This window comes from Mercenaria mercenaria, chromosome 10 (genome assembly GCF_021730395.1).
Source record: "Mercenaria mercenaria strain notata chromosome 10, MADL_Memer_1, whole genome shotgun sequence".
NCBI classification, from domain to species: domain Eukaryota; kingdom Metazoa; phylum Mollusca; class Bivalvia; order Venerida; family Veneridae; genus Mercenaria; species Mercenaria mercenaria.
In genome coordinates this window covers 50458521-50481230 of record NC_069370.1, presented here as the reverse complement: position 1 = coordinate 50481230, position 22710 = coordinate 50458521, and the positions used below count along the sequence as shown (strand labels likewise).

Genomic DNA, 22710 nt, shown 5'->3' with positions numbered 1-22710 from the left:
TTTCCGTTTTGACATTTAAAACCGAATCACTTTCCATGCTTTTTGGCAAATACTAGTATCATGATTCTGATGTTTAATGCTTTAGAAAATGTTTCATTAAACATTTTAATTTTTTTTTTGTATCATCTAGATATTAACGTTTGAAACAGTTTGTAATATTAACAGCAGTACTTTTATTTATATGCAAATCTTTGCTCGAATGTGCTTGATGGCATACAATGACAGATTATTTTCATATTGGTGCTGGATGATATCTTAATAACTTAATCTAAAAGCCAGTCACTTAGATGGATGTCTTTAATTAATTAACATTTAACGTATTTATAATAAGATTTAGAAAATAAAATGAGATTCAGCTACAGATTAACTTTTTTTCTGCTGAATTGTGTATAGCTCACTGGTTTAATATTCATACAAGATGTTTGCTTACATTTGATTTAGTGAAATTGTGTTTGAAGGGGTGTAACCAGACATCTTACTAGACCTCTAATTATAACACAAAGCGCGTTAGTTTAAGCATATACAAACGACCGATTGATTAAATGAAAATTATATACAGTCTCATGATCCATGTCCAATTTCAATATTAATCAAGGTTTATGTTTTGGTTTCAAATTGGGAAATTCGTTTTAGATTCATAGCTGGCACGTAAAGGTGGTGTAGATCGAACGCTTTTAAGTAGGATAAACACATGAAAAGCTCGGCTATTTGTTTATATGTATTCATAAAATTTACAAATAACTGATCAACTAATATCGTAAGGTCAAGCTCACGTTAAAAAGCATACATTTTCTCACATCTTAGCCTTTATCCTTACCATATTAGACACGTAAATGCAGTCAAATAATATTTATTCCACTGATTCATATTACAACGTAGGCCCTGTAGGTCCAGACCTGCACAAACGTTTTTGAAACGATGCATTCAAAACAAAACGTTCTTTATGGTCCAAGACATGACGGAGAATGCTCTTGTGCGCTTTCTAGACAAACAGCTCTCGAGGGAGCATGTCCCCACCTCATATAATAGTTTGGGCCAGCTCAGATATTCTAGTCTTGATACGCCCATGAACGGTTAGTGTAATGTTTCCTCCTGATTCGCCATTTGTGCACACGGTGACATTTGCAAATACCTTGCCGTTTCCAGAATTTTGCACTGTTCATTCTTCACAGTTTTACTATGCTATGCTCTTCCTTTCAGAAATTTGAGGTTTTCGATTCAATTTTACCATAAGAACCGATGGGATTATATAACTGCATAATTATTAAGTTCTGTTTAGGAGACTGTTTTCGGGTTTTATGCGAATAAATTTTACCTAAATACTAAAGGTAACAGAAAAACAAACCAGTAACAATTAACAATAACAGAGCTTATTTAAAAAAGTAACAATTCAGTTAACTTGAAAATGTTAACTGACCTTGAAGTCCAGTGCTAATATGCAAGAAAAGTGTCCTGGTCAAATTTAAATCCAGTCGCTATTGAATTAAGTATATCCAAAGAATATAAATCCCCTTTTTAAAGATAAATTTTATATATCCACAATGTAAATTTGTTTTAATTTGTTCATTTAACCAATAAATAGTTTGAACAATTACAGTTTGAAATCGTTTCCTCATGTTCATATGTCTGCCTTATATTATTAAACACACCAAGAATTAAGATGTGCACGGAAGTGAACATGGAAGAGATGATTGTAATACACCACGAAATGGGCCACATTCAATATTTCCTACAGTACAAAGACCAACCAGTCGTGTTTAGAGGAGGTGCAAATCCAGGTATGTAATCCGTGTACAAAGAAGCTGCACATCAGTTAAACAACATGTAAATGTACTTTTAGAGGATATTGAATTTAACAATTATTTTTTTCTTAGTCCAAATACATTTACACAGCGGTCTTAATTCAAAGACACCTGTTTATCGCTGTTGTTTATTTTTGACCATAAAATGCAAACTGTCTTAAATGTACAACCATGTGCCATGGTAACAATGTCATTCGCACTGGAAGTTTGCTTACCAAGAAGCGTTTTCTTACTTGTTTCAGCAAGGCATTGTGGAATTAATATGTTTTTTTTTTAATTTAGGATTTCACGAAGCAATAGGTGATGTAATGGCATTATCAGTTTCTACACCTGGGCATCTTAGAACTATCGGTCTTCTCAACGATATGAAAAACAGTTATGGTAAGTTTCATTGACACTTTTGAAATAATGGTCTTCTAAAGACATGTAAATTTATTTTACTGGGTTTAACGTCGCACAAACACAATCACAGGCCATACGGCGACTTTCCAGATTTGATGGCAGAGGAAGATCCCAGTTGCCCCTCCGTGCATTATGTCATCATGAGCCTGAGTAGAACCACCGACCTTCCGTAAGCCAGCTGGATGGCTTCCTCACATGAAGAATGCAACACCCCGAGTGAGGCTCTAACACACGTCGATGAGGGGCAAGTGATTTGGAGTCGGCCACCTTAACCACTCGGCCACGGAGACCCCCAAAACATGTAAAAGTTGATTTTTACTTCTAAACAGTTTCTTTATTTTTTATAGAAAATAATTAAGCATTTTAAGCTAATTCTGTTGGCCTTAAAAAAAACACTTTTTACAATATGACATAATTTGAAACTCTGTGACAGATTCAGAAAATATCAGTCTCTGCCATTGAACATGATTTCAACAAGGGTCTTTCTGTTGTATAATATAAACAATAACTCAAAGGCTTAAAAATATAAACTCACTTTCGTCTTCAACGTCTTTTCGTATGATGCGATTTTCTTACACCTTTCAACGTATCCATCGGATCACAGTTTTGAACTAGAGTCATCAAAATGTTACTATATTGTTAGTAACTATCTTATTTTTCGTTTCCTTGTAGAGAGTGATATTAACTTTTTGATGAAAATGGCTCTGGAAAAAATTGCATTCCTGCCGTTTGGGTATTTGATCGACCAGTGGCGTTGGAGCGTGTTCAGTGGAAAAACTCCACCAGAGAAATATAATGAAAAATGGTGGGATCTCAGGTAAATTCTTTAAAATATAGTACATACAATGTATGTTTGAAAAACAAATATATAGATAGTTTGTACAAAAATAAACAGCTTGTAATTTTCATAGAGAACTTCTGCTTGTGTAAACTTTATCGGAGGTTTGGTTATCTTCGTGATTGTATTAATTGCTGTAAGAGGTTCATTCAAGCACTGCGATACATGAAGTTTTGCTGCTGACTGAAAAAAAGATTGTTTAATGTTTGCCTAGTTTATGATTCGGCGCATTGGGAACACAACCCCACTTTTATTATTATTGTTATTTTATAACATGAGCATTTTATACTTCTGAAAATACTTCATTGATAAGTTTTTGCAACTGGACTAAACTATAGAATCATGAAAAATGTTTCCTTTGCTTCCATTTTAGATGTAAATATCAAGGTTTCTCTCCACCAGTAGAGAGAACTGAAGATGATTTTGATCCCGGTGCAAAATACCACATTCCAGCCAATGTGCCTTATATACGGTAAGAGGATCTTTTTTTCAGATCAATTGGAGGTTTTGCCCATGAAGACATATTCCTGAAATTCAAAGACACTGTTTTTTACATAGTCTGTTATTTCATTTTGCCACAGGTCCTTGTGTCATCAATACCGTTACAAAGACGAACACATGACCTAATTATTTCCAAATTTCTATTACTTTTTGGCTTAAATTGTACAGATTTTATCGCAGATGACATTGCACAAAGTCCTCTCCTAACCATCTACATGAGTTGAGACGAAGTGTGGGTTGTTCTTAAATACGATCTGTCAATTTGTAAAAAAATCTTTTAAAGTTACAAAATGTTGAAACCAGAATTTTCTTTACGAAATGAAACAGTAATGTTCAGAATATTATGTATTATGTTTGGTCCTTTAAAAATATATGAAACAGAAAAATTTCTATCGAAAACGTATATAATATTTATATGGATATATAATTTGGACAAGCATTTTTTAACTCATATTAGATATTATCTACACTTCTGGATCAAATTCTTCGAGGTGTTAATGCATTGTTTTGAATTAGTACACAATGTTTAAAATATTTCAGATATTTTATAAGTTATGTGCTACAGTTCCATTTCCATAAAACCCTATGTGACGCAAAAGGTTATAGGGGTCCTCTCTATCTATGTGATATATACCAGTCTAATGTTGCTGGTTCCAAGTTTAGGTAATTCAGGTATAGACGGACTGCACTGGTATTATATACGATATATATGCATATTGCCGTCGCATCTTGCTGTAGTCTCTACACTAATTGCAAAACCCAAAAATTTGCACGTGAGGAAAAATGGTAATAATAATTCAGTTCAATTTTATCAAACAGCATGCAAAGTGCTTTGATATTTTTAGTTATAATTTGTTAAGGCCTTCTTGATCTTGAATCATTTGTTCCTAACTTTGATTTGAAACCTCTCTTTGCATTGTGAGGAAGCAATCCAGCTGGCCCTAATGGCAGAAGGTCTGTGTATTTCATGACGGTGCACGTCGGGTCTTGCTCAGTCAATAAAGCTAGACGGTTGCCATGATGGATATTGTATCCGTGTTTCCTAAACAGCCTGCAAGGCAAACAAACGTACTAACTTTGGTCAGTTGTACCGGTGTAAGCGCTTATAATGTTTTTCGTTGCTTTTGTACATGCATGCTTTTTAAAGACGAGTTATACTTCGAGTTTTCATAGATTTAATTTTATTTTATTCATTGTCATTGTACGGACAGTTCATTGAGGACACAAGTTGTACTATAATGGGAATACTAGTATGTAAAACTATCAGTAAGCACTGGTTCATTACCTGTTTTCTGGATTACACGAGAGAGGTTTCCGAGCATGCTCCCGTCAGAGCTTTTTAAAATCCAATTCTTGCTTCAGTTTTTCAACATTTATATATAAGATATCATTTTCCCCCTCCTATTCTGGGTTTAAACATTTTCTTATTTGCACACATAACATTACCATGCATTAAATCAAGAAAAGCTGAACACTCAGTATTGGTACTTGTTTCTAATTCTACATTTGTTTAATTGAATTGAAAGTGGTTGATCACTGCAGCTAAAATTAAAAAATTCCTGACATCCAACTGATGAATAATGAGAGTGGCAAAGGTTTCACCAACCACCTGAGCAGTGGTCTTCGCCAACAGTAAAAAATCCTCTGTTACAACAAACATTTAACGAGGATTTTTATAAATGGTTCTTTTCTCCATTAATTGCTATTAAACTTGTTTTGAGTATTTGTTCTGAGATTAAGAGCTAATGAGGGTAATATAATGAAAAATAAAATCCCAGGTGAGAAAATAATACTTAGATTTGTTTTCAACGATCTTGTAGTTGCCATTGTTACGCAGTAATAAATACATATAGAGTTGGGGCAGGTAATGTCTGCAAGGAGTGAAATTTGTCAAGGTATGACCAAACCATAAAATGGTATTGAGTAGACAGTACTAGAGTTAACAGGGATGACTTTTTGAAAGAAAAAAAACTTGTACAAAATAATGTTAAAACTTTATAGCCAATTCCTTCTTGAGTAAGTAACGCAGATTTATTTTTGAATGGAGATCCTGCGAAATTTTCTGCTTCCTGGTAATTCGATAGGATACACTCATTTTCAAAAGGCATTTAGTAGTTTAGTTTGTTGTTTCAGTATTGTATTAGTTTAGCAACATCAGTTCTGTATTATTTATATAACTGTGTGCATGGTGCATGTTTGTATGTTTTCAGATATTTTGTAAGTTTTGTTGTTCAGTTTCAATTTCACGATGCTTTGTGTAAATATTCTGGCTATACCGGACCTTTACATCGTTGCGACATTTACAACTCTACGAATGCTGGGGACAGACTTAGGTACACTTGCATGATAATTGTCTAGTTATTTTATGCACTTTAACATATGAATGTAGCATTTTGTGTTAAGTATTTATATTACGAAAGTAGGATTTTTACACAGAACATATATCTCTTTTCATCAAGAATAAAAAAATGATTGAAATCATATTTTTTTCTTCAGATTTATTAAGTTTATTAATTTAACTGACATAGAAATATTATAAATATTACATAGGTCACTTGATATGTAATTCAGTGCCATATTTTCCTTCTGTTTTATACGCAATATATATTCGACACTGTTTTATAAAAAAGTTAAGGCTTACAGGTAAGATATTGATGTAAATGTTAGTCACACTGTCTTGAGCATGTAGTAAAATTCCTTTATATTTTTACTCTTTTATAGACATTTATTGCAAATGGGGTCGTCTAAACCTTGGACAGAGGCAATGATGAATTTTACTGGTACAGATAAAATGAGCGTTGCTCCATTGATGCAATATTTCAAACCGCTTATTGATTGGTTGAAAAACCATGTACCTGACAAAGATCTTGGTTGGCGCGACGAATGCACTCACGTGACTGAAGCAGACCAATTAAAAGACTGGTTACAACAGTTTGAAAAAGAAGCTTCTGATAATTACTTTATGCAGAACGAAGCCGAGTGGGCGTATAACACAAATATAACTGATGAAACTGCAGAAAAAGTGGTAACGTATCAACATGTTTGTTCATTTTAAAGCATTTCATAAGACATAAGTGTATTAATCGATTACATGCATCATTAGGGAAATGTCAAACATGATCATCAAAAAGAATACGAAAGCAAAACATAATATAGTTCAAGAACAGTATAGAATGCTGTTCAGTACGATTTTTGTGTGTGTGTGTGCGTGGGGGGGGGGGGGGGGGGGGGGGGGGGGGCGGTGGAGGTTAGGCGATCATTCTCAGCGGCACGAGTTATTTTGAGAACGAGCTATTGACCAGCGTCCAAGATTGATATGAGTTCTGTGAGAAGTAAATAAAAACATACTGATTGGTACTTCCTAAAATCTTTCATGTGATTCCTAAAAATAAAAAATAGTACAAGTCATAAGCGATTCAATACATGAACGGGTATAAGTGATATTTTCCGAACGCCGAAAAGACAGAACTAAGGCGGAACTATACTAAGAAAACAGGTGGAACTGAGCTATTCGCATGTGCTTGCAGACGCAAGAATAAATTTTCAGCCCTGACACAATATTTCAAAAAGCCTATGTATCAGCAGCACGGGAATTGCCTTGTAAATACAAAATGTTCTCCCGTTACATGCCAGCATGCAGTTAAAAAGTAGTTTTCATACAAGAACAAGTATATGGACCTGACACAGCATAACAATTAATTAAAAATCATGTTTAAACAGCACACGAATTTCCTTTTCAGTACGCGATTTTTTAACCCTTTAACCTGTTAGTACATACCAGAATCCAGTAAAAAGTAGCTTCTATTTGCACCAATCCAATGGCAATGACGTACATTCGGCGGTTATCAACACGACCATACCATTGTTTGTACGAGGGCATAGCCCGAATGTCAATATAGGATCAGTAGTAAGGCAGTTTAATGAGTTGAAAAGAAATGATAGGTAGTCTATAAATTTTGCCATTTCGTTGTATAAAATATTGAAGTTAAAGTAATTTTACGCAACGACAAATAATGACGTCAAATGACGTCACATACCCGTGGCTTTCCGTATTTGTCATGGGTTACAGATCTCTGTCTTATACAGATTTGTTAGTTTATGGTACCGTATATAATAACATTTTTACAGAGTCAAGTCTCAATTGGCATTGCTGATTATGAAAAGAGGGTTGCGCAGAATGTATCAATGTATGACTGGAAGGAGTACAAGGACGACCAGCTTAAACGACGGTTGAGAAAGATGTCTGACATTGGAACGAGCGCTCTCAAGAATGAAGACCAGCTTAGAAAGGTTATTGTCAACTTAAACTCCTTAGCAAAAAAATATTTTCACCCCCCCCCCCCACCTCCAAAAAAAAAAAAAAAAAAAATCAGAAACTGATGAGGTTTTTTTTGCATCATTTGAGTCGCGCCATGTGAAAACCAACATAGTGCATTTGCGACCAGCATGGATCCAGACCAGCCTGAGCATCCGCACAGTCTGGCCAGGATCCAGGCTGTTTGCTAATAGTTTCTCTAATTCCAATTTGAAAACGAAAAGCATGGATCCTGACCAGACTGCGCGGATACGCAGGCTGGATCCATGCTGGTCGCAAATGCACTATGTTAGTTTTCTCATGGTGCGGCTCATTTCTCGATGTTTCAACTTTTCTGTGAAATTTCAATAATGAATCACGAGATCAGCTGACGGCACCTTTTTATATGACACAATAGATTTCGCCAGGCAACGGACTCGAGAATTAGAACCTACCTTATAACTATATATATGTAAATATAACATCTAATGTATCAGCCACACTACACCGTATAGCGTTAACGGACGCCAAACGTATAGAAAAAATGCGGCAGAAAGTTATCCGGTGACGAAAGGCATCCCTTCGCTGCTGCTCGGTGCTCTCGCGATCGGTGTATTGGGCGCATAAAACGCACAATGACCGCAAGATTAACGCACATACACAGGACGAACAACGTTCAATTAACGGATATCACCGTACTAGTAACGGACTTGCACCGCGTAAAACGTAAGCACAACGCATGAGGAACTGACAAAACGTTCTTGTCGATTATCGTCCGTTGAACATACGTTACATCCGTTGCATGTCCGGGGATAGTCCGGCCGTGAATAAGGACCACCGAACAAGAACGGATGCGAACCGGACAAGAACGGATGCGAACCTGACAAGTACAGAATAGGGAACGCACGAGTAATTGCTACCGTACATCTTACGGACAATTTTGTCCGGTGGTGTACGTTCTAAATTTTGAACATGCTCCACATGCTCAAAACTTTCCACCGAATGGAACGAACATCGCCGGACAAGGAGCGCAGGCGCCGCATGAGAAACGGAAGAGTAACGCATGCGAACGGACACAAACGGATTGAAAATTTTGTTATACGTTGGACGTCCGTTGACGCTATACCGTGTAGTGTGACTGAGCCTTAATATGAACATGTATACAGAAATATATATACCACTATCACATTTGAAAAGGTAGTACAAGATGAAAAACTTCTGCAACTGTTTTCTCAAGAAACTCTGTATTATTCCAAATTTGGTCTTATATTTGTGTGGCTGTTTGGTCATTACAGCTGTCAGAACTGAAGTCAAGTATGGAATCCATTTACAGTACAGGCAAAGTATGTTTGACTTCCGGTAACTGTGTCGGATTGGATCCAGGTAACTAAACTGTGTTTGTCTAAAACTCTTTTTTACTGATTTTGTAATGTAGCGATTGGGTCATAAACAATCAAAGACGTCGGCAACTGTCAGAGCCACTGGCATTTCTATAACCTAGGTTCCTACGACCATTACAAAATATATATATGTGATCGTAGCAAATATTGTAAATTAGGCTAAAAAAACTTTAGGACAAAAACTGAATAAGATTAAAAGATAAATGTTGTTTGCTATATTTGCGGAGATAAATGACATTAAATGATGTTTTCTATTATTACAGAGTTAGAAGATATAATGGCACACTCGCAGGACTATGACAAACTGACGAATGTTTGGAAAGATTGGAGAGATGCCACTGGAAGGAAGATGAAGGACACTTATGCCGAGTTTGTCAGTCTGAGCAACGCAGCTATTCGTGAATTAGGTCAATATTATTTCATTTTTAATCTCAAGCTGTTCTGCAAAGACCAGGGGCAACTGGATTTCCATATATTTACTTAATGATTTTTTTCAGTTGATGCAGCTATATAATACAAAAGTCAAAAAGTCAAAGTCAAAGACTTGAGAAAAAGTTATATTATAACAATTTACAGATAAAAATGTAAGACACTTTTTTCAGATATTTTGTATTAATGTATTTGGTTTGATTTGGTTTGAAAATGCATAGAGCTGCTTAATCCTATGGAAATCGGTCGTTGATTTTGCCCTGGAAAACTTTGATTTTTTCCTGGTTAGCGCGTAGTTTTGGAGAAGTTTACTTTTATTGTTATCGTTTAGTTTTTGAAACTTGTGTTGGGGAACGCTATTGGAATCATAATAAATGACAGGCATTTATATCTTGACATGCAAAAAAAAGGACATCAGTAATTTAAAGTTGTTATTAAATATATCTATACACTAAATGAATGGTTCGGACGACTTAGAGCATCATTAACAAAATTTGAGTGAGTATATCTAATAATTACCCTGTGTAATAGCTTGTATTTTTGTAACTAGATATATTGACAGAAAACTGTTGTCTATATTTTTAATATTGATAAGTTACACAGTATCCTTAGCACTGAGTCTTGTATTTCAATGCAATCTATTTTAAAAAATTCTCGTTTTAGGTTATAACGACACGGGAGCGTACTGGAGATCAGTGTATGATACAGAAACATTCCAAACTGATATAGAAACTTTACTGGAACAGTTGAAACCTCTATATCAGAATTTACATACATATGTAAGACGGAAACTGATGACAATTTACGGGCAGGACAAATTTCCCGACAGCGGACATATTCCTGCACATATTTTAGGTATAAACACAAGACGTTAGAAAAAAAGAAAAGAAAAGGAACACTTTTTACCTTAAGTACTGAATGTCGACGGTGTCGGCCAAAAAATCCTATGACTGCAAGATGACATCTTTTCCAGAGACAATAGAAACGTAATTTACTCCGTTATAGCAAGTGCTTGACATGTATAACGTAAATGCAGTAAGGGAATCTGTTTAACAAAACTATATACAAATCTTCTTCTGCCGACTTCAAAAAGTGCGGTCGTTATTCACTTGTTTGTTGGTGATATTTATTATGATACAACATTAAGACTGAGCACAATGCTGTGGTTTTTATCCCCCGCCGATGAAATCGGGAGGGGGTTTTGAAATGGCGTTGTTCGTCCGTTAGGGTTTGGACTCTAAAAGTCCAAAAATAAAGTGTCCAAAAGTGGGTTTATGTGACTAATTTTTGGGTTTATGTGGCTAAAATTTAACATTGTAAAGTCACTTAAGTATCATACCGTGAGTATGTCCGTGCGTGCGTCCGTCCGTCCGCAGTCATTTCTCAGTAACTAGCAGGTAGAATTTCATGAAACTTGAAATAAATATGAACCAGCATACTGCTATGACGCTCGTCAACCTTTTTTGAGTTTTTTTTGATTGGTCAATTTCCTTTAGAGTTATTGCCCTTTATTTACTGAAAAATGCCCAAAAATGTCCGTCCGCAGCCATTTCTCAGTAAGTAGCAGGTAGAATTTCATGAAACTTGACATAAAGACGAACCAACATACTGCGATGATACCCGTCAATTTTTTTTATTGGTCAATTTCCCTTAGGGTTATTGCCCTTGATTGAATGAAAAATGCCCGTCTGCAGCCATTTCTCAGTAACTATCAGGTAGAATTTCATAAAACTTCAAATAAACATGAACCAACATACTGCGATGATGCCCGTCAATTTGTTTTTGGATTCAGTTTCCCTTAGAGTTATTGCCCTTTAATTGTTTAAAAATCCACAGATTTGTACATAACAAACCAACCAGTTGGTGGAATTTCATTAAACTTCTTTCATTCTTTTCCATGAACATTTTTATAAACAAGTGAAGTTGTGTGCCCACACCTGGTCACCACCTTGCCTTGTTCACAGCCCCTCCCCCTCCCCTCCCCACCCCCACTCCAAAAAAACCATTCCTTTTTTAAAAAAAAAAATTCAAACCTTCCATGAATATTTTATTAACATGCAAAGTTTTACCTTTTCCCCACCTCACTCTCCACTCAGTCATGCCCGCCACCCCGATCATGCACTTCCCCCCCCCCCCCCCATTTTTTTATATTTTTTCCATCAATATATATGTATAGTCGACATGGGAAGTTTTGAAGCCTCACCCGGGTCACCCCCGCTGCCCCCCCCCCCCCCCCCCAAAAAAAAAACCCATACATTTTCTGTTAAAATGATTTTGACTAATGAAATTATTTCTTTCTTAGTAACATCCTTTAACTTTTTGCCGGGTATATTTTTTGCCATTCCTCACCACAAACCCTTTCGGCGGGTGATACCTATTCATTGAATTTTCTTGTTCATGTTGTTTAAAACACGAAACTGCAAGTTCTAAGTCATAACCCCTAATTGCATCATTTTGTAAAACGGAATTTTCTGTGGCGTACCATTTGGTTCAAAAGTAAATGGATAGAACAAGGAGTATTAAAATTGTACTTATTGCATACGTACTAAAATTATTATGACGGGTCCATTATTTGTTCGAACTGTGAACTACTAAGTAGTATTTTTTCTCTCTTTTAAGGCAATATGTGGGCACAAGAATGGAACAACATATACAAATGGGTCATCCCATTTAAAAAAAAACAAAACATCGATATAACACCCGAGCTTGTGAAACAGGTACAAGTACAATAGAGCTTTTTGCTTTATTTTGTAATAAACTCATTTGTATCACACTATCTGTGAATATTTCTAACTAGCTGTGGTATAAGATTGCATCCCCTATATCTAGGTCTTGAATATTTATTGAACTATTGTTTTTGTATAAAATAATAGGATGGATTAAAGTTTGGATAATGATGATTTTCAATGAGAGGGAGAGCAGATGACGAGAAACAAAACATCAATTTATTAAACGAGCCACACCATGAGAAAACCAACATAGAGGCTTTGCGACCAGCATGGATCCAGACCAGCCTGCGCATCCGCAGTCTGGTCAGGATGCATGCTGTTCGCTTTCAAAGCCTATTGCAATTAGAGAAACTGTTAGCGAACATCCTGGATCCTGACCAGTCTGAGCGGATGCGCAGGCTGGTCTGGATCAATGCTGGCCGCAAAGGCACTATGTTGGTTTTCTCATGGTGCGGCACAAATAATCATCATTCTTGTACTGCAGATTTATTTGGGTAATTGATGAAACTTGAATGAATGACAGGCAAAAAATGTGTATAAGTGCGGAACACAAGCACGGTAACTCTGAGGGAAATAGTGGTTCATTTATTTTCCGTTTTTAATACATTGGAATTATTATTTTTAAAAGCAAATCTGATAAGCCGAGATAAACTTAAATTCTATCTAGCCATATGAAATTGCTTTGAGTGAAAGCCGAAACAAGCGCCGGAATAATCTTTATGCATTTTTTTAGGATTAGAGCTGGTATTCTAAACTATTAGTTAGTTTGTTTTGGGTTTAATGCCGTTTTTCAACAGTACTTCATTATGTAACGGCGGACAGTTAACCTAACTAGTGTTCCTGGATTCTGTACCGGTACAAACCTGTTCTCCGCAAGTAACTGGCAAGTTCCCCACATGAATCAGAGGTGAAGGATTAATGATTTCAATATATTTTATCAAGTCGGCACGGAGACCATACACCGCTCCTGGGGATCGAACTCACGACCCCGCTCTATAATAATTATTAGGGCTATATTTATGAATGCAAGTAAAAAGTCATTATTACATCATACGCTTATCACATATTCTATAGTACTATCTGTATTATTAGTATGATATTATCATTTCATTTTGTGTAACATAAATGTTTATGTTAAGTTTGTACAACACTACAATAAGGTAAAATGTTAGTTATTATAGTGTCATCCGTACTGAAAGGGCCAGCCAAGTTGGCACCTTCATACATTCAACAGCATTTATATGTTTGAGCTATATTACATTTTTTATTTGCATCTGTTCAATTTGTATCTATTTATTTGCAACCACTTATGAAAACTGACAACGCTGACTTTAGCAGTTCTTTACCAAATTCACCAAACTTGGTCACAACTTTTATGAGTATAATATCTCGGCCAAATTAGATAACCAGCTAGTTATATGACAATTTTCTACGCCTTTCTCTTCAAAAGATACAAACGATTTACAAATAAAACCCAACAATGTTTTGTAGAAAATCAGTGACTCGATGTCAATTCGTGACGCTTTTGATAAAGTTCGACAACTCTCGATGCTCACCCTGTCAGAGATATAGTTGATACTGTCTAGAGCAATGATATCTTCTTCCCAGATACTGTTAAGTTTTCTAACCGAACTACTGCATATGAGTTTGGTAGTGTATAATATATTACACGCTAAATTAAAATAAATTTGCAAAATTATATTAAAGGTCCATTACTAAGGGAAAGTGAGTTGGTAATTTTTTTCATAGCCAGTGCATAGACTTCTGCAAGACACTAAATAATGAAGATTGGCAGGTCAAAATTTACAGAAGGTCTTTGGAACTCAAAGAAATGTATGTGTATTATGTTGAAATTTCAATGAATCGACAGAATGACCCCCCAGGTCTTTTTAACTTTCTTCATACTTCATAGAAAAATAATTGTACATATACTGCGATTTATTTCGAATTTTCTACATACCAACTTTCATTTTCCAATAAAATGAAATAGTTTCTGTGCTTTTTAAAAGAAATTAAAATGTTCACTTTCCTTAGTATTGGACCTTTAATGCAAAAGCAGTAAAATCTTACCATTTATAAAGGTGATGGCAATTTTGAAAATTAATCGTTTTTAAGTCGACTTTAAACGTTGATGCAATATCATCATAGCGCGCTGAGTACACGACAGTGACACTGTCTGAGGACACATTACTTCTAACAGTACGAAAATAAAATAATTCCAACATTTGCAATAAAGTTTGTAGAAAAGCAAAACAAGATAACGTATCTCTTTTATTTTACTTTGTAATTGCATACATTAAAACATTCCCTCTCGTACTACCAGTTTCATTTTTATCATATAATATTTTGTATTTTCATCATATACCAGTTGTTTTTTAATCGGACTGTTAACAGACTACTGTACTAATAAGACAGACAACTCCGGTGGTAATGTCTGGAAATTCTACCACTTAATTGCCTCCCTTCGTCCGTTTCTGTAGAAAAATACAGCTATAAACATATACCAGTTGTTTTTTAATCGGTCCATCTGTTTTATTTTGCATGTAACAAACACACAGAATATCTTAATTATGTTTGTAAAACATGTATTAGTCAGATAATAGTATTCGAACTCCATAAAGAATAATATTAGAATGTTAACAGACTACTGTTACCACAGCGGCAACTAATAAGACAGACAACTCCGGTGGTAATGTCTGGGAATTCTACCACTTAATTGCCTCCCTTTGTCCGTTTCTGTAGAAAAATATAAATTGAAATACAGGTATAAACAAATCTCTTTGTCTTTCAGTCGGGTCGCACCCCTTCATGTCGCGTCCTTAAGGTTCAAATGTTAGGTCCTGTATCTTAGACATTTATTTTTGACAAAATTATTTCCATACTTTTTCGCTTGGAAAATGTCCCACACACCTAATTTGACATTTCCTTAACTGTTTCTGAAACTTATGCATCTCAAAAAATGCAAGTTTACAAAACAAGGTGCCTTTTACTTCCCGTTTGGACTTAGAAAATATTGTTAAAGTCTGAGCTTTGACAGTAATTTGACAAAACAAGTCCAATATCTCTAATAATAGTAAATTATTCGATACTTTAACATTTACAAGAATTAGTGTAAATCAAGTTTTGGGAATTTATAAGCATTTGACATGATGATTATCAAACAATAACTCTTCTGTCAATATTGATAAAGTTATCACCACATTGTGCAGAAGAACAATAACTATCATGAATATTTAATGAAATTAACACCTTTTTAGCATCTCAGATAATGTCTTAAAATCCACAGAAGGAACTTCAATATAGGGTAGTGAGAGGTGTTGCACATTCTTATACATGTCATGGACGGACTCAGTCATAGCAAGTCCTATATGATTGTGCTTAGGAGTGTTTTATACTTACTACGGATCTGCTGATAGGTTTAATTGACACAGTAGCAGAAACTGAAAAGTACAAGAAAAATAAGTCTGGCTTGAAGAAGTAGAAACTTATCTCAAATATCTTCCTTAATTTTTCACTTCTTGAACATTCAACATTTTTGGTGTCTGTGAAAAGTTTTCTTGAATATAGTTCAAAGTTATCTCCCATATTAAACTTCAAATGTATAGGAATATAGGGGGTATTATTTATAACCATATAAGTTTTATGTGTGATTGTGAATTACGTTCTAATTTTTGTATCTTATATTATTTTTCAACAAGTTTCTTACTATTGTGTTACAGGGATACAATGCTACCCAGCTTTTCCGAACAGCTGAAAGTTTCTTTACCTCCCTTGGACTGGAACCGATGCGCGAGGAATTCTGGAACAAGTCGATGATTGTGAGACCCAAAGATCGAGAAGTCGTCTGCCACGCTTCTGCATGGGATTTCTTAAATGGCAAAGATTTTAGGTAATATAAAACCCGGATATAAGAGAATCTACATATGAATTATTTGTTAACTTTCCTGGTCATTTTGTTGATGATTGGATTGCTTTTAAAGTTAAATATCTTGTACACATATATATATATATATTATGGTTTAGGCTAAGCAATGTCTGAACTAATAAGGCTGGTTTACTTAATTTAGATATTTGTAATAAGTTATCATTGACAACGTCTTCATTAAAAAAACAACAAGAATAGATATTGCCCTAAGATATGTCATAATGATTGTGTGGAGACAGGCAAAACAGCATCAACAGTCTGACCAGAGTTATTTATTTCTTCATGTGAAATGTGACAACGATTTAAGGAGGTAGGTTACCTTCATATTTGTATGTGCGCATGCCCAACCGGAAGCTAACGTGATGATTTACGACGACGTTTACGACAAACCAAATGTGTTTGTATATACATTCTTCATAAAAGAAATCATGAACCTGTCTCCGATTTGATGCTTAATGGTTTAATAATGCAGAAATAATTGATAAATTGTCGCAGAAACGCTTCGAAACATTGTTGCTTTAAAGTGACGTCACTGACGTCATGACGTTACGTGTCAGTTACCGCGCAAAATTAATAGCTTTTATTTTGAAAGTACGTAATTCTGTGCATTTTCTTTATTTGAACTATTTTTAAACAGCCATTATTTACTGAAATATTTTTTATGTGTCTTTCGCTCTGAATAATAATCAATATTTTGCTTCTTTTATATAGTTATATTGAAATGTTATGCGGAATGTAAGAAAATGGATGATGGTAACCAATGTTATTGGGAATATAGCTGGGTGAAAGGTTACTTAATATGGCCATTTTCAACTAAAAATTGGACAGTTTGATTTATAATTCCCATTTTTCAGTTTCTATTGATAATTTGTTACTCATATATTAAAACTAAGTTCTAAAATTGTTCAAATTTCACGAGAAAATTGTGGTTTCTTGAATTAAATTGATGTTACCATGGAAACGAAGCCCGTGACCTATATATCTAAATGTAAAATTCAAAAGCGTTGACACTGGTCTATTTAAGGAACACCGCTTCGGCATTTTATTTTCATTTCAACAATATCCATAATAATAATAGCAGCATGCAGAACGATTTTTCCATAAAAAATGTCAGACGAGGGGTACTGCTGTAAGTATTTTAAGCTGTGAAATTTGTTTAAATAAATGCAGATAACATGAAAATATTACTTACGTTAGAATTAAAATGTTTTAAAGCTACATTAACAAGAAAGATTATCTTATTTAATATTTTTTTGTAAGAAATTATGATAAAAAGCAAGATATAAGTTATTTTAAACATCCCTGTTGCCATGGTTACTTTAAACTTTAAGAAAAATAGGGTACCATGTAAAGTGCTTGGTATTTTGCTAATAATTTTACCCAAATATTCCATGTTGGTCAGTAACAGAATGACACTGAAGCCGTCGAAAAAAACTGTTTTCATACATAGTTGTTCAAAACTGAGAGAAAATGCGTTACCATGGAAACACGAGCCCCGCGACATATATATTTTAAGCTTATATTAGAAAGCTAACGCGCATACTAGTAAAATTATTAATTATGCAGACCTCTACGGATATCAATGAAACCAAAATGCACTGAAAACTGTTAAATATACGTATTTTCCTTCTTCCTTCTATATAAAATACCTTTAAAGGGTCATGTTTTTCAAACCTGCATAAAAACTGAACTTGAAAGGCCAGAGATAAAAGAAATTGAGATGGTAGCAGTCAAAACATTAAATTACACGAAACACAAAAAATTGCTGCGGTTAAACTAATTTGAATTTACCCTGGTAACAAGGTAACCTACCTCCTTAAATTCAAGGGAATGATTAGCACAGGTTTGGCGTGTCATTTTTGCTGTGAATCTTGTTAATAACAAGTGTGAGTAAAAGATTGTTGTCTGCTTATAGAATCAAAATGTGCACGAAAATTAATATGGAGGATCTGGTGACTATCCACCATGAAATGGGCCATACCCAGTACCAGATGCAGTATAGACACCAGCCTATACCTTTCAGAGATGGTGCCAATCCAGGTTAGTCATTAATCACTGATAAAAGCTCATGATTGTTTAGTTGAATTATTTACCTATATAAAGAGTTGGTTTTTAAGTGTTTTTTTCTACTCTTTTACCATGATTTCAAATGATATTTTCATCTTGGCAGCGTAGAAAAGTTACCTTTTAAACCAAGGTATACATCAGTTTTGATCAAATTTTCATTTCATCTTTAAACCTCTTTATAACATTTTCTCAAATATTTAGGCACCAGTTTTGATCTCATTTCCTTTTCAAAGCATCTCAGTACCTATTTTGATTTCAATACCATTGGTGTTCTCAGGTTTCCACGAAGCCATAGGGGATGTGATGGCTCTGTCTGCACAAACCCCGGAACATCTACGTAAAATAAAACTCCTGCCAGCCGGTAATGATGATGAAGGTAATGTGTTGGTATTTACTTTATACTAGGTAATTTATCATAGATAAATTGGAACTTATATTTATCACTCTCAACACCTCATTCCTGATTGAATCCATCGCCACGGATGCATTAGGGAAGAGGCCAGTTTCCCTTTTAATGCTGAGAGTCAATTAAAACCCACGACCTCCCACACGCGAAGCGGACACTCTACCACTAGGGTATCGAGGCAGTATATTAGGTGTTGATTTATCGTCACCTGGCGAGTTATAAAATTATAGCCGAGCTGTTTTCATTTTAATGTTCTTTGACTGATTATTTCAATAGGAATGTCTCCAGTTTTTATGTCAGCTTTTCCGAAATAAAACTACATTTTTATCAGCCGTTGTAAATATAAAAGTAAAAACAGTCTAAAATATTGTGTCGTTTGCATTATTTTATAGTAATATAGTGTAGCCTGTACACCATGTAGAAAAGCTATATACTGCGTTAATCACGCAGTAAAATGTGTTGTGATACAGCTGGGATATAACTATTACAGACTTAAACTCTTGACTTAATTAATTCCGAGTTATGATCAACAATCTTTCATAGATGTTAAGTCATACAATGTTTGTTCACACAGAGTCAGAAATCAACTTTTTGCTGATGATGGCGCTAGACAAGATAGCGTTTCTACCGTTCGGCTACCTTATAGATCAGTGGAGATGGAGTGTGTTCAGTGGAGAAACACAGCCCGAGAAATACAACGAAAAATGGTGGCAACTCAGGTATCAAAGCGTCCAAGGATATAAATCTAAGTTTGGAAACCGGTCATAGATTGTGACTCTGCCGTTGGTTAATTTATAGATTAACTAAAGGTCAACCAGACAGATACTTCAAGTTCGAGACTGGTCGAGACTGGTCTACGTTTTTCTTCTTTTCCATATAATTTGGATTTACTATCCCAGTTGTTTACATATTTCTTTCTGATAACAATACCTACCCTGTCGAAATCAGTTTTAGCAGAAAATATCTCAAACCCAAAGTTATCGTCTGGTCAAGTGAGTGAAGAGGCTGCTGTGTTTAGAGATTAAATTGTAAGTGGTATAAATCCAGGGGTTACCAGAGGTCGTTGGACTGTTGAAAAAAAAACGAGTTTTACTTCTTGGCCTGTTATCAATTAAGTAATAAACATGAGCGAAACCATAGAACATGTTGTGATCCTAATGGGTGGTTTGTTCTGAACAAGTACGTGGTCTTATCAATTTAATCAAGTTGTTTACACATGAGAACTGTTCTATGAAAGATTCGAAATTCTTTACCTTTTACCTGGCCACTAGGAAAGGAAACTAGGCATTAAGGATACCTGCTGATATCCAAGGGCACAGAGATCTATGTGTAAACAGCCTGGGTAAAAAAACTCTTCTGTAGAAGTAGTCGTTGATAAACTGAAAACCAAAGATTTCTTTTACAAATGTTAGTATTCATCAAATAATAATGATTTATTCAGGTGTAAATATCAGGGCGTATCACCCCCAGTACAGAGAGGCAGCAACGATTTTGATCCGGGAGCAAAGTTTCATATACCCGGAAATTATCCCTACATCAGGTAATAATTGAGCCGAACCATAAAAAACCAACCTAGTGCATTTGCGACCAGTATGGATCCAGACCAGCCTGCGCATCCGCGCAGTCTGGTCAGGATCCATGCTGATCGCTAACGATAGGCTTTGAAAGCGAACAGCATGGGTCTTGACAAACTGCACGGATGCGCAGGCTGGTCTGGGTCCCTGCCTGTCGCAAATGCACTATGTTGGTTTTCTCATGGTGGGCTCATTATGAATATTACTGATTCTAAAATGTATTATAAATAGTTCTTAAATTATATTAAAGTTTTACCTTACTTTATGTAAAATGATGTAAGACATGACGTCAAATATGTATTATAACCTTATGTGTAATGTAAACTCGTGAAACCCGCGATTTAAGACAATTAAGTCTTCCTTAGCTATTTCATTCTTCAATCACGATTGATTTTCACGCTGGTATAATTATAAGTCATTTGGTGGCGGTAATATTGCATGGATAACCAAAGATATTCTCGGATATTTTTATAGAAAAATGTACAGTCTAGCTGGTTAGTTCCTCGTATGAAAGATTTCGACACCGTGATACAGGATCGAACCAACAGCGGGGAAGGGTAAATAATTTAAAGTCAGCTGCCTTAACCACCAAGTCGTGTTTACTATTTCAGGTATTTTGTTAGCTATGTGATACAATTCCAGTTTCACAAAGCTCTTTGTGATGCTGCAAACCATACTGGACTCCTGCACCGATGTGATATATATCAGTCCAAAGAAGCTGGCCAAAAATTGATGTAAGTATGGGTGTGTACAAAACTGATGTAAACATGCACATGTGCAAACCTTTTTATAAATGTAATATATTTTTATCGGTCCTTTATATAAAAACAGCAAAACTTATATCTTCTGTGCCTCCTTCTTTTTTATAGAAAAATATTTGCTTTTCCCCTAATTCACTGAAATGTCATTTCTGTCATTGTTTTAGCATCGTAAAATGTTTTCCTGCCGCAGCTCCATATACATGAAGTCCTGCAACATATATCATTGTCACGAATGTCAAGGTTCATGAAGAGCTAGAAATAGCACTTCAAATTTTCATTACATGAATCCTTGCTCGACGCTATTTTTTGCGATGTCAGTGACTCTTACTGAATGGTTGGTCAGCAGTAAAAAATATTTGCCCTCGGTTTTTAAGACCTCGAGCGATAGTCAAAACTACTGACTGGAATGTCAATCGATATTTTTATAATAGTTTTTTCCTTCGTCATGGCTTCTTTTGTCTTATACCATTGAGCCTTAGCACATTTGTTTTAGGAACATGCTGAAAATGGGGTCATCCAGACCATGGCCAGAGGCAATGGAAGTCATGACAGGGCAGCGCAAGATGGATGCCGGTCCTCTCATGGACTATTTTCGACCTCTGATTAACTGGCTAGAGAAACAAAACTACCAGGAGAGACCCGGCTGGTCAGATGCGTGTCCGGAGACGACACCAAAAGTAGTAGTCACGTGTCCAAACAAAGTATCGAAAGACGTCAGTGATATGGCGTCCACGCTCAGCAGGAATAATGTGTTGTTTCTTGTCTTAGCGTTAATTGTTATTTCACTTTTTACTTTGTAAACATTTGTAAGCATTTGCTCTGTGAAAATATGTGCTGTGACAAGCGGAAATGTGTGATGAATTACTTTTCAAGGCGTATCGTGAAAAAATTTCAAAGATATGCATTTTGTGGTTGCAATTTTGGTATTTACACAGCTGTCATTCATTATACACTAAATCTGAATGCACGTTTTATGTAAAAACAAATACAGTTTTAATCAGAAATAATTCGAAATGTCTGGGGTTTTTTAACCATTGTAATATTTTATACAGAAACCGTGATAATAGAAATAAATGTGTAACAAATTTAACACATATTTGTTAGTTATTTTTTAGAAAAGCTGACATTGCAGTTTCTTTTCATTTCAAGGTACATGTAGTGAGTTTTTATCTTTGTCAAGCGTTCTTTATATTACATGTTCCGAAATCATTAGGTTACAAGTTCTTCTTATATCAAAAATATATTTACATGAATGTACGCTAGATTTTCTGCCAGAAATCATTGAAAGTTGTAACTGCCATATAATGCCCAGGCAATAACTACCATATGCCAGAGACAAAAGTAATTCTTTAAAGATTGATGGTCTCCATTCATGACGTCATATGTAAAAATTATTTTTTTTTAGAGAAGTAAATTAAGATTTGCTCGAAACAATGCGAAAATCTGAGGTAGAAATTTACGTTGGCACAATTCTGTTGTAATATTTGTTAATTCGAAATTTGGAGATAATAACTCGGAATTTCAAGATAAATCATACTAAATTCCGAGATACGTAATTCGGAAGTCGAGATTTTGATCTAGT

General features: G+C 35.1%; 1 protein-coding gene across 2 annotated transcripts in view; it reads left to right on the top strand.

Moving 5' to 3' along the window:
- Positions 1-22218, top strand: part of LOC123560737 (angiotensin-converting enzyme-like) — a 104533-nt gene extending 82315 nt beyond the window's left edge. Inside the window, exons 21-38 of one of the 2 annotated variants that reach the window (XM_053553068.1) lie at positions 1654-1778; positions 2085-2183; positions 2877-3021; positions 3416-3514; positions 4084-4206; positions 6265-6568; positions 7672-7833; positions 9133-9220; positions 9501-9644; positions 10330-10521; positions 12286-12383; positions 16115-16284; positions 18236-18360; positions 18665-18763; positions 19368-19512; positions 20235-20333; positions 20979-21101; positions 21622-22218. In XM_053553068.1, the coding sequence (XP_053409043.1) occupies positions 1654-1778; positions 2085-2183; positions 2877-3021; positions 3416-3514; positions 4084-4206; positions 6265-6568; positions 7672-7833; positions 9133-9220; positions 9501-9644; positions 10330-10521; positions 12286-12383; positions 16115-16284; positions 18236-18360; positions 18665-18763; positions 19368-19512; positions 20235-20333; positions 20979-21101; positions 21622-21928 (2647 nt within the window). In that variant the 3' untranslated portion in view covers positions 21929-22218. Of the gene's footprint in view, positions 1-1653; positions 1779-2084; positions 2184-2876; positions 3022-3415; positions 3515-4083; positions 4207-5753; positions 5877-6264; positions 6569-7671; positions 7834-9132; positions 9221-9500; positions 9645-10329; positions 10522-12285; positions 12384-16114; positions 16285-18235; positions 18361-18664; positions 18764-19367; positions 19513-20234; positions 20334-20978; positions 21102-21621 lie in introns of both variants that reach the window. The other variant, XM_053553067.1, reaches the window with a different exon arrangement.
- The last annotated feature ends 492 nt before the right edge of the window (positions 22219-22710 follow it).